Source organism: Xenopus laevis, chromosome 5L (assembly GCF_017654675.1).
Source record: "Xenopus laevis strain J_2021 chromosome 5L, Xenopus_laevis_v10.1, whole genome shotgun sequence".
Lineage (NCBI taxonomy): Eukaryota > Metazoa > Chordata > Amphibia > Anura > Pipidae > Xenopus > Xenopus laevis.
In genome coordinates, this window is record NC_054379.1 from 84304664 (window position 1) to 84324654 (window position 19991).

The following is a 19991-nucleotide window of genomic DNA, read 5'->3' on the forward strand; positions in this document are numbered from 1 at the left end:
ATTTTTAGAATTAACTATCAATTTGCTGAAAGTTCACTTGCCTGACTTGTCTGATTTTTTTCATTCATTTTCAGTGAATTGTGTGCGGTATTTTATAGTATGCAATAGTTGTGCGTTATTTTGAGCTATTTGATATTGTCACACGTTATTTGTGCAATCTATAGCACTTAAAACATTAGGATGGCACTGACAGAGTATCAGTCTCTTTTTACAGTAGTCTACTCATTCCTTTTCCTGGAAAACTTTGTATAATTCTATAACACAGAATGTTGTTCATTCTGGATCTGCCCAAAGCACAATGAAAAAGTGTTAGTGGCTGTAGGTAAGGCCTACTCCTGAGAGATGTTAAATTTCACAGTAATTATATCACAATGTTATTTTATCGCTTAAAAGATGAAGATGTTTGTGAATTATGTATTAGGATTCATTCTATTCTATAAGTATCGAAATGTGATTAGAATATTGCTTTGCGGTAATATAGAATTAACGCTTGCGATATGCCTATTAACGCATGTGAAAATACTGAAATATCATTCCTTAAATAAACATTGTTTTTTAACGAGCAAAACTGTGTGTTAAGGATCAACTTGGAATCGGCCCCCGGATGTTGTATCTCAAGAATAAAATGACTCATTCTAAATTCCAAAGTACAAACTAAAATGGCTATCTTAGTTCTAGGAATATATATGTTTGGTCTATGCAGCTGGGAATACAATTTAATTTTAAACCAAAAAAGAAATCACTTTTTTAAGGGCTGATTTACTGAAATTCAAATTTATCTAATTTTTTTATCAAAACAAATTCGACCTAACTCCCTTCCATGAATTGAACTCATTTATCAATAATTTTTCTGGAAAAAAATCAAATGTTACAACAAAATCGAGCATGAATTTGTATTGTATGATTGATGCTCCAAAAACTAGATTTTATCAAATTTTTGCTGCAAAAACTCAACTTTTTCTGATTATCAGAACAGTACATTCAATGCCTACCTCTAGGTCATTAATAAACAAGTTGAAAAGCAAGGGACCTAGTACAGAGCCCTGCGGTACTCCACTTACAACACTGGTCCAATTAGAAAATGTTCCATTTACCACCACTCTTGTAGTCTATCTTTTAGCCAGTTCTCTATCCAGGTACAAATATTATGTTCCAGGCCAACATTCCTTAATTTAACCAGTAACCTTTTGTGTGGCACTGTATCAAATGCTTTAGCAAAGTCTAAGTAAATCACATCCACTGCCATCTCAGAATCGAGGTCCCTGCTTACCTTCTCATAAAAAGAAATTAAGTTAGTCTGGCAAGATCTATTATGCATAAAACCATGCTGGCACACACTCATATTATTATGATTTGCTATAAAGTCCAGTATCTTATCCTTTATTAACCTTTCGAAAAGCTTTCCTACCACTGATGTCAGACTAACTGGCCTATAGTTTTGAGGCTGAGAACGGGATCCTGTTTTAAATAGAGGTACCACATTAGCAATTCGCCAGTCTCTCTGCACTATTCCAGACCTCAATGAATCCTGAAAAATTAAGTAAAGAGGTTTGGCATGATGGATGAATACTATCTGGCCCCGGACCTTTGTAAATCTTAATATGTTCTAGTCTCTTTTGAATTTCCTCATGTGTGAACCATGCATCATTAGTTGTCTTACTAGAATTGGGACTATTAAGAAGGAAACCTTCATTAACTGGTTCCTCATTTGTGTAGACAGACGAAAAATATGAGTTCAGAATCTGCGCTTTTATTTTGTTTTCATCAACCAGCTGACCCCCTGCTGATACTAAAGGTCCCACTTTTTTTTACTATTATCATATTTGAAAAATAATTTTGGATTTGTTTTACTGCTAGCTGTCCCAGCTAACTTGAAAGCCTTAAAAGCCTTAAAAGCACATCTTTTCTTACCCACCTCAACACCAACACTTCTATTGAACTAAAAAGGTTTTGCTTTGCAACGATGTTCCTTGCTTACAAGGGGAATATACTGACATGTATATTTATTAAGCAGCATTTTAGACTTCCCATTTTTGTTCTGTGTTTAACCCTGTGAAAAGCATTTCCCACTTAACATGTTGCAGAGATGCCCTTATACTATCAAAGTTTGCACATCTGAAATTTAGTGTTTTAGTTACTCCCTTATATAATTGCTTCTGCAACAGAATCTCAAAGAAGACCATGTTATGTTAAACTGCAAGAAATTGTACTAATTGTTCAAATTAGTCATTAGTGAATTACAGTTAGGTCCATAAATATTTGGACAGAGACAACTTTTTTCTAATTTTGGTTTTGTACAGATGCAGTTAAACTGCAGACTTTCAGCTTTAATTCAGTGGGTTGAACAAAAAGATTGCATAAAAATATGAAGAACAAAAGCCTTTTTTTAACACAATCACTTCATTTCAGGGGTTCAAAAGTAATTGGACCAGGGGCTCAAAAGTAATTGGACAATTGACTCAAATGCTATTTCATGGGCAGGTGTGGGCAATTTCTTTGTTATGTAATTATCAACGAAATAGATAAAGCCCTGGAGTTGATTTGAGGGGGTAGATAGATTATGATTATGCCGGCAAACTGAACATCTCTACACAGCGGAACAAATTGGGTGGAGTTGGGAACACCTTTGGAATGACTTTTATACGTGCAAACTTCAAGATTTTTTTGTGAGTGTAATTTTAACCTTATAAATATGTTTTAATAAATTGTTTTACACGATGTCAAGCATATGTTCCTAGATGCCAAAACGAGTGGAACAGCAACAGCAAATATCCTTAATGCAAGCAAAAATGTAAAACGTCTGTGAGTATAAATATTTGTCAAACACAGGCGGTGGAATAGTTTTATGCTGGTAAATGGTTGCAGGGTAATCTAACCCCACAGGTGAAGAAACACTTAGCGAGCTTTTAGCGCTGGTTTATCTACACATATTTTCTATTGCCTATCCGAAGGAGAACGGATCTTTTAACCGGCAGTGGGGAGTGAACTACAGAACCTGGACACTTTCCTATGTTTTGCTGATTTGAGGGGGTGCTTGTATGTGGAAGATTTTGCAGTCAAAGGAGCTCTCCATGCAGGTGAAACAAGCCATCCTTAAGCTGCAAAAACAGAAAAAAAAACATCAGAGAAATTGCTACTATATTAGGAGTGGCAAAATCTACAGTTTGTTACATCCTGAGAAATAAAGAAAGCACTGGTGAACTCAGCAACGCAAAAAGACATGGACGTCCACGGAAAACAAAAGTGGTGGATGATCACAGAATCATTTCCATGAGAAAACCCTTCACAAAAGACACTCTCCAGGAGGTAGGTTTATAGATATCCAAGTCTACCATAAAGAGAAGAGTGCATGAAAGTAAATACAGAGGGTGCACTACAAGGTGCAAGCCACTCATAAGCATAAAGAATAGAAAGGCTAGATTGGACTTTGCTAAAAAAAAAAATCTAAAAAAGCCAGCACACTTCTGGAAAAACATTCTTTGGACAGATGAAACCAAGATCAACCTTTACCAGAATGATGACAAGAAAAAAGTATAGAGAAGGCTTGGAATAACTCATGATCCAAAGCATACCACATTTCTCTAAAACATGAAAGAGGCAGTGTGATGGATTGGGCATGCATGGCTGCCAGTGGCACTGGGACACTAGTGTTTATCCATTATGTGACACAGGACAGAAGCAGCCGAATGAATTCTGAGGTGTTCAGAGACACTGTTTGCTCAAATCCAGCGAAATGCAGTCACATTGATTGGGAGGTGTTTCATAATACAGATGGACAATGACCCAAAACATACAGCCAAAGCAACTCAGGAGTTTATTAAAGCAAAGAAGTGGAATATTCTTGAATGGCCAAGTCAGTCACCTGATCTGAACCCAATTGAGCATGCATTTCACTTGTTGAAGACTAAACTTCGGACAGAAAGGCCCACAAACAAATAGCAACTGAAAGTAAGTAAAGTAAAGGCCTGGCAAAGCATTAAAAAGGAGGAAACCCAGAATCTGGTGATGTCCATGAGTTCAAGACTTCAGGATGTCATATTAGAAACTAACATTTTATTTCCAGTTTTTTAATGTGTCCAATTACTTGTGAGCCCCTGAAATGAAGTGATTGTGTTAAAAAAAGGCTTTAGTTCCTCACATTTTTATGCAATCTTTTGTTCAACCCACTGAATTAAAGATGAAAGTCTGCAGTTCAACTGCATCTGAGTTGTTTCATTGAAAATTCATAGTGGTAATGTAAGCCATGCAAGTTCAGTAACCCACTCGTGGTTTCAGCAACTGATTGCTCAAGGCCGGAAGCTCAAGCATTAATAAATCTGCCACTTAATCTTGAGAGGACAACAGCAAAGTTGGTGGCATTGTCCTGCTTTACTGCTTTTACAGTTTTTTTGTACTTGAAAGAAATATAAAAAACAATTTAGCATCATACATATGTTTACCAAATTCTATTAGATACACATGATAAGTACTTTCAAGCTAAACTCAAATATTACAGCATAAACCATAAAACAAATATTAAATATCAATGTCACATATTCTTTCTATAAAGGTGCCTCATACAGTATGTATACTCTTATTACTAAATAAATAACTTATTTGTATTACAAAATAGATAACCACTTGTTTTATTAACATTTTCAGATAACTGTATCTGGAATATAAACAACATTTTAGACATGAAAGAACAACAAGGACAATTTTATTTGATACCAGGGTACTTGCTGGGACTAGACTTCCTTTGAAATCTTTTTGTATAAATTAGAAGTAATCAAGCAATACTACAACAAGGTTCAACTTAACAATAGCAATCTCTTTCTGTTATCCAACAAAAAAGTGACATGCTTTGTATATATATTGCAGGTTCATCAGTTTGTCTCAACAGAATTTACTTTTCTAAGGGAACATAACAACCAAATAATACACAATTAAATAAGCAATTCCAGCAATATTATGCTTTAATTGTAGGGATTTACAAATGTCTAGGGCATTCTGGATAATAGGCCCCATACCGGTATAGTTTTAGACCCATGATTCTGTCATGTATGTTGTTGCTATAACAACATGTTAACAATATGATCAGTGTCTATACATTTTGTACATTTTGAATCATAACAAATCTACAGTAGAATTCCATGAGGGAGTTTGCTGGTTTTAGCGATGACAAAATTTCTGAAGTGAAACAATACTGACTGAAAGTAGTTTGTATAAAATTTTCTATAACTTGTTAGATAATTGCTCCTTTCATATACAGTATATGTATTCTCATTCTCCTGATCCATGTACCAAGGTCAACAAGACTAATTTACTTCATCCCTCCTCTGAGTCTGAGTGAATGTAATATTGGCCGCTAACACAAAAATCGTTTGCAATTAGGTTGCAATGCAACATTCAGTTAAGTAGATGATATTAGCTACAGTAAAAATATACATAAATGTTTAGTCCATCACAAAACCCTATTTCACTTTGATTCAGAACAGGCATAAAAATAGAAAACTAAAATTTAAAGCTTTTCCCAAACATACCAAGTGAAAAAAATGGATCAACATTCTATTAATCATATAATTCAATAACCTAACATATTACCAAAAATGTTATATTTGCATTGTCAGTAACTGATCCTCTGATCAACTGCAACAAGGCAGTATGATTTCTTATTTAGTACACTAAACTCCAGTTCATTGCTATATGAAAATTAGCAATAATGGTCTAGCTAAACCTGAACTGACCTTTATGTGCTTGCGAGTAAACTCCATCAGGCCCCACAGCATTGTTACTGTAAGAGAATATCCGGGTCATGATTGTTAATTTAAATCACCATTATATCAATACTAGTTTAAACTAGCAATGGATTTAGAGGCTATACAGAAACATAAAATGTATTAAAGATGTGCTACTGTGTACTGGAACTGGTTGCTGCACTTCCTCAGAAGAAAGATCAATCAAGAAAAAAGCCCATTCAAAATACTGTATGCAATACTTCTCCGCTTAATATGAGAACATAAAAATGTCTACTTTGCAAAACCAAGCTATGATTACACGCACTCCTAATAGAGAGATTTTTAATTAACTTTGCACTTGGTGCTCCAACTCTCTTTACCCTAGCTACATTCCTATCTGATTTCATCTGCACAATTAACTCCTCATTTATTATATACATTTAAATGCTCTGGAGTGGGGTTTGGCCTTTGGTTTTGTAAGTCTATACCTGCAGTTAATTAATTTATAATTAAAAAGTACTCCAAAACATTTTGAATACAATACTTAGTAATAAAGGGGCATTTAGGAATGCAACCACAAGTGGGGCTGCTCTATGGATTTTATGAAAAGTGCCTATTGATGCAATTAAGGTACTTGTGTCAATATGTGCTTCTATATTTTTACATGGTTGTCAGTGCATCCATCCTGCCTCTTTTAATAAATAGTGTACAATAGCAACTATTGACACTGGAGATGGAACCTTGAAGCTGCCGCCACGCTGTACCTGGCAATAGCTCCAGGGTTTCCACAGCTTGTTGCATCAATAATGCACCATAATCGTTCCCAGTGAATTGGACGCATAGTTTTAAACGTAACCCCCCCATTCTGAAAATGCTAGGTACAAGTGCTATTGCATCCGAGTTCAGGCATTGGATGCAACTCAGAATGTTGCCCCAATTATGCTTGAATAATGGGAAGAACCAACGTATAATGGTTAATAAATAGTGATGGGCGAATTTCTCCCGTTCCGCTTCGTCGAAACACGAATTTTGACAACGGTGTCCAAATATTTTTGACACTGGCGACAATTCAGACGCTGGCGACAATTCTGACACCCATTAAAGTCAATGGGTGCCTAGAATTTTTGCTGCAATTTCGTGAACTAATTCGCCAGCGGCAAACCGTGGAAATTCGCCGCAAGTTCACGCCTGGTGAATAAATTCGCCCATCACTATTAATAAATATGCTGATTTGCATAAACAATTGCTTATATAGATGACCCTTATAGTGTTTAAGTTGAACACAGTTTACTGTTTACTGATAGCTAGACCAGCAGAGGCTAAGTTGGCAGGCACTATCAACCAAGAACATCTAAGCTTTACTAATAATGTGATGCCCACACTGTTATTAGCTATATGAAGGATATATTATGAATTACGGTTAGACTGCTAAAAAATTTAGATAATTCTAATATAAATTATAATCATCTTTATGATAAAGATCAGATCACATTATTACACAGTAGTATCTCTTTAACAGATGTGGTTATCATGCCATTTTGTAAATAAAAATGCAAACTCTTTTAATAATTAGTGTGCATTCTGTGAAGCTGGATGTAAGGTCTTTGTTCTAACATCAGATGTCAGTCACTTTATATTATCTAATCTAAAGTTCCAGTTCCTGACAGCTTTTAAGAGAACAAGCTGAGGTAGAAAGGCTAATAATTAACAACATCATCAGGTTAAACAAGAACAATCAATATTCTGCCACTGTTTCTGTTATGTGCAGCTAGTGAATCTCTTGAGAGGCTTGAAGAATGACCAATTTACTTACTTTGCTCTGGAAAGTGTTATATAAAACACTATGCTACACTGTTTATGGCAAAGAATTATTTATACAGCACAAGTACACTGTTTTTTTCTATTCAAAATACAGTCAAAAGCTAACTTGTCATATTTTCTGTTCCATTAAACATGCATTACACATACACTGGTCTTGTTCACTTAGTTTCACATGAACACATACTGTATTATAGATTAAATTAGGCAATATTTTTTGCAAATACAACTTTCACATTTATCATTCTGTTCAACAGAACTGTCAGTCTCAAGTGAAACACAATGGCATCTACTATCTGAAACCCCCAATTCCACTGCAATTATATCTTCTCAAATCAGTAAATATTAGTATTATGCCATTTATTTACCTGATTTAAAGGGACAATTGACCTTTAAACACTTCTGCAAATTAGGTCTTAACATTCCTATTTTACTACTTTTTGGCCTGGCATTGAAAATGTTTACTGGTTGTCAAAAGCAAATTGACCAAAGCAATTAAAAACAAATGTACTTACTCTTCATTTTTATCATTATTAATTATTATTTACTTGTATTATGTGCAGGTGCTCTATTCAGCTTCCTTTCTTTCTCTAACTGCTTCTTAATTGCTAGGGTAATAAAGTTAAAATTCTAAACCTGACAGCTGCATAGGTAAATAATTTAAAAACACAGAAAAATTAAAATAACATGAAGACCAAATACATGTTTACATCATGGTAAACTTTCAGGTTAACTTCCCTTCAAATTACATTTTATGCTGCCTACTATGCTACCACACCACTCACTATGCTGCCTACTATGCTACTGTTTCCACCAAATAAATACTCGATGATTCATGATTGGTTTATATCAAATTGAATGACATATTAAAGAATCTTACCGAACTGGAATATATATTTACATAAATATTGCCCTTTTACATTTCTTGCCTTGAACCACCATTTCGTGACTGTATCTGTGCTGCCTCAGAGATCACCTGACCAGAAATACTACAACACTAACTGTAACAGGAAGAAGTGAGGAAGCAAAAGGTAGAACTCTGTCTGTTCATTGGCTCATGTGACCTTACATGTGGTTTGTATGTGAGTACAGTGAATCGTACGATCTCAGGGGGCGGCCCTTATTTTTTAAAATGGCAATTTTCTATTTATGATTACCCAATGGCACATACTACTAAAAAAGTATATTATTATGATAATGGTTCATTTGCATGAAGCAGGGTTTTACACATGAGCTGTTTTAATGTCTTTTAATAGAGACCTACATTGTTTGGGGGGTATAGTTTTCCTTTAAGTAGACACTGAGTGACTTGAGTTATACAGTATGTTATTTATGAAAATCCCCAAGTCCTACTCCATGAAAGAGTCCACCAGCACATTACTATTTAGTGTATAACTATCATTTTATGTAAATTCTACTATAGTGCAGCATTGCACTTTATTTGCTTATTTGGAATGCATAATTTTGCACAATATAGTAACATCAGCAAAAAATAGAGATAGTACTTACAATGTCAATCTCAAGATCATCAATATACACATTAAAACTAAAAGGGTCAAGGACAAACCTTGTGGTAATTCACTAACTACATTGGTCCAATAGAACATGTTTACTTTTTGTTACCTCAGGGGGACATGCTTGTGTTATATCTTTATTAAATACAATATGTGTATATTTTATATATACTTTGTGATTTGTATTTGAGGATGTTATATCATCTACATATTAGATAGTATCAGGATACAACAGATGCAAGCTTCAAACACACCACAGTTGTTAAGTCCCCTCCCCTTTGACCAAGGGCAGTTGAGAATTCAATCCTTCCTGTCTCCAAACTGCATTTCCCATATTCCATTGTCCTGATTGTTGAATGGACTGCATCAGGAATCCATACCCAACTCCATAAGATTCATTTAACGGCCATTGACCAATCAGAACCTGACAGATGTACCTATGTACAGTCTCTAGGTTAACAGAATATTTTAAGTTAGTCAGAGAATTGCTGCAGTGAGGACACAGATGTCAGACCAAATGGAAAGATGAGTATCAGGGAGGCAATAAATTTGGATCCAACATATCCAAACTTGCTATTATCTTAGTAATTATCTGTTCTATATTATATGTAGTTTCAGTGTTGTTTTGTATTTGTTATTTTACATATTTGTTATTTCTGTAGATATGTGTCAATAGCTTTTGTAAATAAATGTATATTTTGATTGAACTATCTCTTTCATTAAGGAACCCTTATAACCAGGAATATTTGTGTACAGTCTATACAAGAATACATACAGTATACATATTTACATAATATATAAATAATATGTCAGTTCCCTATCCAAGTACAAATATTGTGTTCCAGGCCATTCCTTAAATGTAATAATTGACCTTCTGAGTGGTACTTTATCAGATGTGTTAGCAAAATCTAATATCTAATAGTATTTTTATATGATTTCTCATAATTTACCAAATAGTAAAATATATAGTGTAAACATTTTGATTTTAAGCACTTAACACAAAGTTGTTTTAGGTAACATGTAATTCTTTTAAAGGGTGTGCCTAATGTTCATGTACAACAATTAACAATAATTCAATTAAGCTAGTATATATATAATTTTACAACTTAACAGAATTATGTTAAGTAAAATTCAAATACAACTAAGCCAGTGTTAAAATACAACAGAAAAAAATATGTATTGAGCAAAACACAATGCAGACTTTTTTTCTTGCAACACAGCATTCAATATCCTATTCACAAAAGCATTGCATTCTTGTGTGATCTTTATGGTGCCCAAGGACTGGAAAACTAATGAGATTCTATATCCTTCTGTAGTCTCTGATGCAGAGGCTCTAGCGTTAATGACTGAGAGATTTAGGCAAGACTGATTGCTTTAGAAAATACAGAACCTCTCTATGGCATTGAATTATATTTGCCAACATCAGTGGGTTGTGGTGCAAGGACACTGATAAAATTATGTGAAGTTTAACACAGCAGAACTAAATGAAAATCTTGCTCTAACCCATACTTGAAAAAATCTAATTAAATTTGAAATTGTTGATCTACAGAGTGGGATATTAGGTTGAAAAAGGTTTGTGTTGTGTCCTTATCTGTGGTATTATATTTGAAAAATGAATGCTTTAAAACAGTATAAATGCTCCTGTATATGTAGTTCAGCAACAATGATCTGGAACCCTGTAGAATAATGTACAGGGTAAATGTATGCATTTTAAACCCCAAAAAGTTATACATGAAGGGGCACATTTACTTAGCTCGAGTGAAGGAATAGAATAAAAAAATTTACCTTGACAGTCGAATATCGAGGGTTAATTAACCCTCGATATTCGACCCTAAGTAAATTTGCCCCAAAATGTACTTGAGGAATGGTAAGTGATGAGATTAGATGTGCAGTGCATAGCTGCATAAAATACTTTCCACTTCTAGTATTTGCACTTTCTAGCATTTAATACTAGATTAATACTCAGTGCTGAAATACTGGGATGAAATAGAGATTTTACATGTGATTAGTCCCAAATAAACAAAAGCCCCTAATAAAATCCTTTACTAGTTTGAACTAGTGATGGGCGAATTTTTTAGCCAGGTGAGAATTTGCACTGAATTTCTGCGTTTCGCTGCTGGCGAATAAACTTGCGAAAATTCATAGATGAATTTTCATCAGCGTCAAATTAATAGGCAACCATTGACTTTAATGCGCATCAGAATTGTCGCCGGGGTCGGAATTGTCGATGTCGTCAAAATTCGCGTATCTCTGAGAAATTCGCCCATCACTGGTTTGAACCAACAATCCAGATTAATGGTGCATCTTTTACTTAATTTGGTTAAAATTTTCATTATTTCACAATTACGATACAGAGCTTTAATCCCAACACATTAAATGCAGACTTGCATCACACAAGGTTATTTAATTCAAAGATGTCTTGTTTTAAAAACAGGCTGAAACCTTATTCCTGTTATTTAGCTTTCTTATGAATTTAAAATGATGTGTTGGTCATTAGATTTAGAGGCAGCTTACTGGGATATTCAATGGGTTTGCTTTGACTTATATCACAAAACCTTCCAGTAGTTCTGACTAAGCATTCTGCATGTTTCACTGTTGTATCTGTCATTTCTAGCAAGATGGATGGATAGGATTTTTTATATTAGTGAGATTACTGTGTTTACATTTGATACCTAAAAAATCTATTTTTCTTATCAGATATAGTGCTAGAATCTCAACCCATTACATGGTATGAACATTTTATATTTATCTTTATGTGCCCTTTATAGCTCAAAATAATAACTATCTATCCTCACAGATTTTATTAATACACAAATATTAGAATGATTTTCCTTAAAAAGGTATGACCCATATTTCTAAAGTTGTCACTGCAATATTCAAAGAAATGCTTTCTCTTTATGTTATAATATTTGGTGGTGCTTTTTAAGTCTTGTTGAAAAATTAGAAACGGTGAATGTAAAAATAATTAGAAACGTATCAAAAACAAAAAATATTTGTAATCATAATGCAATATTTCTATATAACTTTTCTACAAAAATGTTTGCCTCAAAAACAAAATTATTAAAAAAGTAATGGTCTTTTATTTAAAAGACAATTATATTTATAGACCAGATGGGTTAAGAGGCATGTGAATGATCTAAGAAGAATATTGGCTTGAAGCTACATTTAAATATAGTTAATTTCCTATATCCTGTAGAAAAGGTTGTATTCTTTTTTAATGTGTCTAATAAAATATTGTATTACAGGCTAAATGCATGCATTTAGAAAACATTATACTTACCTATTTGCAAACCTTATATAACATTATAACTAACAGGCACAATTTTTATCCTGCTTAGCAAAAATATGTCTTCAAACTAAAAAAATACCAAACATTTAAAAAAACTTACCCAAATCTTCATTTTATTTGTCAGAACAGAGATTTGGTGCATATTCAGAACCAACTTAGATGACAGTTGTAGCCCTTTCCCCATTAGAAATGTAAAAATGCCAGTAACAATACTTAAATAAGAAACTTTTTCTTGTTGATTCAAATACTGGTATCACAATGAAAGAAGTTGATTTTTTTTAAATTTTATCTATATGGAATGCTTATAACTGAGAATAGCTACTGCTTTGGCTTTGCATTATAGTACACCTCATTAAAATGCCTTTCTGTAGATGTTACTTATATCTTTTCTTAGTTGTTGTAAGTTTTTCTCTCAAACTGAAGAACACTAATTAGGGGCAGATTTATCAAGGGTCGAATTTCGAAGTGTAAAATACTTCAAAATTCGACCATCTAATTAAAATACTTCGAATTCGAATATCGAAGTATCGTTCACCGAATCTGGCCATCAAACGATCGAAGTAAAATCGTTCGATCCTACAATTAAATTGTTCAAATAGAATGATTCAAATTATTTCAGCGATCGATCAAAGGATTTTCCTTCGACCTCAAAAGACCATAAGCTGACATAGCACTTCGGCAGGTTTTAATTTGGCGAATTATTGAAGTCGAAGTTTTTTAAAGAGACAGTACTTCGATTATCGAATGGTCGAATATTCGATTTTTACTTCGAAACTAAGTCGAAGTAAATTCAAAGTCGTAGTATCCTATTCGATGGTCAAAGTATCCAAAAAAATACTTCAAATTTCGAATTTTTTTACTTCAAAAATTCCCTTGAATTCACTTCGACCCTTGATAAATCTGCCCCTAAATTTCATTTAAACATTATCTTAATTTTTAACTTGCGGTTTATTCCACGTAACAATGATATGAGCATGTATTTCAAATGCAGGCAAAAGGAATTGATTTTGCTACATTCATCTTATTCAATAATTTTTTTTAAAAAATGCAGGGCCTTTAAGATGTTTGTCTCTATACTAAAAATAAATAATTTGTTTGCAGGATTGACAAATTATAACTACAGCATGTTGCAATATTCTCTTTTGCAAGTGGGATAAAACACAGCAGAGAAAAAAATTATCATTATTAAATAATACATTTGATAATATTGTTATGTCTGTATGCTTTTTGTATAAACTGATGTAGGTAGCAAAGATATCCTTAATGGAAATAGAGCCTAGATGTATGTGACATTTTACTTCATCAGGACAATAGCTTTCTGACAGCAGATTAATTTAGCAATGAAAAGCTAGGCAAATAGTTATCCATTTTAAATTACATAATAATACACCAATGTCCTTCAGTGTCTGTTAAAGTCACATTTTAGAGTGATTAGATATTAGAAGATCAAAAAAGTGACAAATTCTTATTTTCAGCACAATTTTTTTATCTCATCATAAATCATCATATAATTTTACAATGTAAACTTCCTAAATAATTTCTAGTTTCTTCCGGATATTACTGGATATTTATGTGAACAATCTTCTAAGTGAAACAACTTATCATATTGTAGACTACATTTAATAGACATTGTTAATACACTGAAAATCTAGCCTTGTTTTAAATGGAATACAATACTTCCACAACAATGGTGCTTGCTGGACAATTAATCCCAACAAACCTTTACATGGTTTCAAGGTTTGATGAATACTGGAAGCAGTATAAGTTGTATTAAGGTAACATTGCTTAAGTGAAACTTTTTCCAAGTTCTTCAGGTTTAACAACCCAATTCTGTCTCGTTTATATTTTCTTAGCACTAACCACCTAAACAGCATTACAATATCTTGTCTGATGCTGTATTACAGTATAAATATAAATTAGAACCAAATAATTGTTAGATAACTGTAAGATGACCAAGAAACTGCTAGTAGAGGTGAATCTGAATGGTAAATAATCTTAGGTTTGAATTTATACCTAGAGAGCTTGGAGGAGACATCGCAATGTTTAAAGAAGGTTTCTTGAAGCCAAATTTTTGAAAGAATGCCACCTTAAACATTACATGATTTTATAAAAAAAAAAGTATAATGTAGGACTATACCAAACAAGCTTTCTATCTATTGTGACTTCTGTAGAGCACATGCAGTGGTTTAAATAAAATACCTGCATCATCCTAGTTAAGATAACAGCTCTTATATCTCAACCAACTTCTTTTTGTGTAAAGTATTTGAAGCAATAAGAAAATCCCTCTTACAGAGTAAGGGCACCTTGACTTTAAACTTTTGAACCTGCACAGCCTCATTACAAGTTTGTTATTTAAGAGGAAATAAACAAAACTAAACAAACTAAAACAATGTAGGAAGGAATAATAATAATTCACAAGAAAAAAGTTATTCATAAAAACAAAAACATCTAACTTACATTTCTGTTTTCTGTAAGTTTCTGCTTTAGTTCCTAAAACAACTATATCTCTCTTAATACACTTATATAGTACAGTTGATTAGACTCTCACCAATTACTGTTTTTTTAAATCAAGATATCATGACAAAATTGGTAACATTTCCAAGAAAGAAATTTAACAGGTAATTTATGCTTTCTGTTTTACATGCATTTTTTTTATATACTGCTATATTTCTGAAAACTATATTGATTGTCTTTTATAAAACATATCGGGTAATAAAATTAAATTTTTCTGAAACTACTCTTGTCTAGTTGTTTTTACTATTGTTAATTTTTATAAATAGTAATATTAATACTAGCACTGCCTTATTTTTGGACTAAGGGCTATACCTTTACACTAAATAAAGAATACAGTATGTCTTATTTAATTAATATATAAAGCATTTATTGTCTTCTTTTACCATAAAAGAGCACCTTCTACAACTAGAAAATATTTTTAAAAATATATATATATATATATATATATATATATACATTTTATGTCATATCAAATATATATTTTGTAAAATGTACTTTGACTTAGGGGGTTATTTATCAAAGGGTTAGTTTGTAAGGTTTGTAAGGGTTTTTTATACCTTAAATACGCAAATGTTTGCTTATTTATGAAAAAACTTGAATGTAAAAAACTCGAGTCAGTTCAAATCGGGGTAAAAACTTAAATACTGATTGAGATATCAGTGAAATCACTTGAATTGATCACGTTTTTGAGTGAAAACTAGTGAAAAATAATAAACATTATGAAGGCTACAAACATCTTTAAATATTTCAAGGGACCTCTGCCGTTGACTTCTACATGAACACGTTAGGTTTTAGCTGGAGAATTTTAGGATTCAAGCTATTTGCAGCTTCGGGGCATAATAAATCTTGCAAAATTCTATTTTTTTTTAACCTGAAAATTTAGATTTTTTAACGAAACTACCCTAGAAAAACTAAAATTTTTCGGGGAAAACACAACTTGACCTTTGATAAATATGTCCATTAGTGTACATGTGTAGGGCTGTTGTATGAGTATACTACAATATTAATACTGTTCTTAATACTGTTCCTCCAATATGCTTAGCCTGCGCTTATGCTTGTCCATATGGACCCCTCTTTTCTGTAGTTTATGACTAGCTTTGACCAATCAAATAGTTAATGTTGAAATGTCAGATGCCATCCAGAAAGAACACCCCCTGAAAGGACAAAAAGATGCACGTGTGAACCCCACACAGTACAAATCTTCAATGTTACACAAAAATGTGTTTGATGCTTCCGGTGCCTCCAAATAGGAAACACATATACATTTTAAGCATTTTATACTATTTTTTACTAAAGACATGTACTGTACATTATAACTTTTTTCTTTTATAATAACTAGAATTTATTCAGTATAATATTTTAGAAGAGAAATTTACTGACACTATTTTTATATTGATTAAATAACACAATTCAAATATGTATTATAATTTTTCTGGATGTCTAGTTTTTAGCTCAAAAATTATAGCATATTTGAAAAAAAATAACAAAAGTCAATGTCCTTGTTTCCCCTTGGACTTCTGTGGTCTTTTAATCTTCATTTGTTGGTCTGTTCTACTTATTGTAACTCTGAATCAGCTCTGAATGTTGCAATACACTGGAGAGACTCAGAAAGCTGAACAAGCAGAAGCTGAACAGCCAGCACTGACAAAAAAATAAATTGAACCAGGATTAACATAGAAGATAGACTTCTACTAAGGAAATACATGCAGTATTTGCATTATGTTCCCATTTTAGGGTTATGTAATATTAATATTATTCAGCAACAGCTTAATATTTCTGAGTTTACCAGAACAAGATCTGACATAGACCTTTGCATATCGAATTAGAAATCAGAGATCCTGAATGGATTTGATCCTGTTACATTGAATGAGAAATAATGAAAATCTTTGCCATGTAAAATTTGAAAAATAATAAAAAATAAAGTTAATATTTATGTTTACTTTTAACTCTTTTAACATTGTCAAGAGGTGCCTGTAAGCTCATATATGAAAGTACTTATATACTTTTGTATACCATTTTCTTCTTTATTCCCCATTTTTTTTAAAAAGGGAGCTGCATTTTCCCACTATAGCATAGTGGGAAAATACAAGATTTGTGTAGTGATGAAAAGCTAATTTTCTTAAAATATTAAGCCTTTGGATTGGCAGGAACTAAACTTAAACAAAAATTGGTGAGAGTCTTAATTAATACCAAAGACTCTTCAGAATAAAATTCATTAACATAAAGAGGCTTATTTACTAAAATCCAAATTTATCTTATATTATATATAAAAAAAAACTTGACCAAACTCCCATGCCGAAAACCTCAAACTGAGAAAGGTGCCTGTCCCATTGACTTAGACAAGGATTTTTGGATTCTGGATTTTTGCAGCATTGGGGTATAATAAATCTTAAAAAAATTTAGGGATTTTTTTTTCACAAAAAAATCATGTTTTTTTGCCCCAAAAAGCCTGACCAGATAAATTCAAGATTTAGTAAATAACCCTCAATATTTAACTTCTGAAAACTATTCCACTTTTTGTTAAATAACTGTCAAATAGTCACTAAAGTAGACATGTTACCTGGCTATGACAAAGAGCACACAACTGACACCCAAGTAAGCCAGCAGAATATACATCCAGATATCAGGGGAAAGAGGATTCAGGAAGGAGAACACGCCGGGGTTTGTACCATTGGGCTTTCGGTACAAGATACTTATTCCAAGAGTCATGAATGGTTTGGTAAAATCAATTACTTGCTCTCTTACATATGTTATAGCGAGAGGTGCAACTGCAAGGTCAGCTTTCTGTGGACAGAAATAAAAAGAGAAGAAATATTGTTTAGTTAGAAATACACATACAATATGTGATATTGCAACACAATACATTGTCTATCTTTTTTTCTAAGGATAAAGGACTTTTATAAACTCTATATCTTTATTAACATTCACAAAACAAAGATGTTTAACAGTATGATGTATCAGCACTGCAAAAACATAAAGTGATCAAAAATGTTTGTAACATTCAGGATAGAGAAACCTGTATTTATTTTCTTCTTTAAATGATTTGGTGGATTTATGAACTGTCAGCAAAGGATGTTTCATGTGCAATTATATCACTAGGACACAAGCCATGCCTGTATCCTAGAGGGCCTTCTTTAGCACTAGTTATTTGGTCATGAAACATATCATTGTAAACTAACAAGGCTTTGCCATATACTTTTACAATAAATAAGCCTCACAGTCTGTTCAGTACCAAAAGCTATATGCAACTGAATAGTTTGTTTGTAAGTGAGGTTAAATGCTGGCTAAATAAAAGCTTAATTTCAGGGATCAGATCAATCACACGCCTTTTATTTGTGAGACTGGCTGTTAGAATAATATTTTAAACTTCTACGTATTCCATAATAAGAAAACATGTCATAAGGCAAGGATACACTCTTATCCTACACAGTGATTAGTTCAAATAATAGTTAATGCAGAGCTAGATGTCTTGTTTCAAGAGAATGTATTTGAGCTGGAGTAGTTAATATAAATATGCTGTTGTTCTTAATCTGTAATTATATTTGGTGTAAGTGCTCTATAAAATCCCACCATTTTGTGATCACATCATGTAGGAATCTAGAAAGTCAGTTTGATGTTAAACTTGGGATGTGACGCATAAACACTGTATAACACACAATTCTAGAGAAGGACCTGAGCACTAAGCAAGGTAAATGAAAGGAGAGATAATTAGGCTCCCGAGAACCTGCAATTCCTCCCACTACAGATTCAAGGCTAGCAACATTATAGGCCCCGGTATAAGCATCTGTAAGGGATCAGACAAATCCTTTCCCTGTTTTTCTGTCTGTGACATCATCCAGCCCAGTTACAGGCTGGAGAGCCATCTGATTGGCTGGGCACCCCAGTGCATCATTGGGGAGAATGTGTGCCTGACTTTGGAGCCAAACATAGAGGGTCTCCAACAGAATTTAACATGGATTTTATGCTGCATCATCCAGCCAAAACCAGTTTTTGTGAGACTGTCCAAGAGTGCAGAGAAGCTGCTGCATCTCTAGAAGTTTAGCGAGAGCCCTTTCTGTTTCCTGTCATGCTGCTAGAGACTCAGAAGAAGAAAGGTGCCACTGGTGAGATTGATCATGATGCAAAGCTGCTTGTAATCTCCAGTGTGACTCCCTCTGAGAGCACCTCGGTGAGTGAGCCACCCAAGGGAGGATACTGGCAAGGATACAAACATCGGGCCCTAGTTTGAGGACAGGTCTTGTGCATTTACCTGCTACGTGGGAGTGGCTGCTACATTCCATAGGGAGAGGTACTTTTGGGAGAGCTCTTGGGAAGGGATATTTTGATTGAGCTGAACTGGGTGGTTATTAACCCCCTTCCAGAGGATTGGGACTTTGATAATCAATAGGATTGTGTTGGAGAAACAGTGAGGTACCTAATAGTGAGATGGGTAGGTGCCATGTGTCCCCAGTGCAGGAGTGCATTGTGTATTAGAATGGCCAAGTTCTTTCACTACTGTTTTATATAAAGTTTATATCTGTTTCATTTGCAAACTGTGTGTTTTACTTTTCCTAGTGGAAATCCACTGAGGTGCTCCTCAGTGTTCCCTAGGTGGAGGCACTGCGCTGTAAATCCCAGTTCCCAGTACTTTTCATACACAAAAGGAATTGCCAGGTGTTAATTGCTATTTAAAGAGACAGTAACCAAATTAGGGATCTACATGTTTATGTGCTGCCATGCATTAAAATATATAATATTACATTTGCATTTCATATTTTATTTATTGCCAAAAAAAGTACTTGATTTAACATTCTGCTATTGCCAAATAATTAGTCTTTGTCACTGTACCACAATCCATATGATATGCTTCTAGACAGATATGATTCATTACAAAGGGCAATCAGTGCAGTAATCTACTTTGATACTCTGTTGATAGTATTAGTGATATTAGACTGTATAGTTTCTGGCCTTATTGATTTAAAATTATATAATAGATCCGTAAAAAAAGTCTCTCTCAAACTTTTTATAATCTGAAACACCTTTAAAAACTGAATTCATATTGACATATTGTAACACAATTATTTATGAATTTATAGTTATTAGTGATGGACAAATTTATTCGGCAGGCACCAATTTTGCAGTGAACTTCCACGATTCACC

The 19991-nt window shown here is 33.4% G+C and overlaps 1 protein-coding gene across 2 annotated transcripts in view; it reads right to left on the reverse strand.

The window, feature by feature from the left end:
* grik2.L (glutamate receptor, ionotropic, kainate 2 L homeolog) overlaps positions 1 to 19991 on the reverse strand; it is a 322471-nt gene that overhangs the window by 69221 nt on the left and 233259 nt on the right. For both annotated transcript variants that reach the window (XM_041562043.1, NM_001159686.1), the window contains 1 exon segment: positions 17413 to 17636. In XM_041562043.1, the coding sequence (XP_041417977.1) occupies positions 17413 to 17636 (224 nt within the window).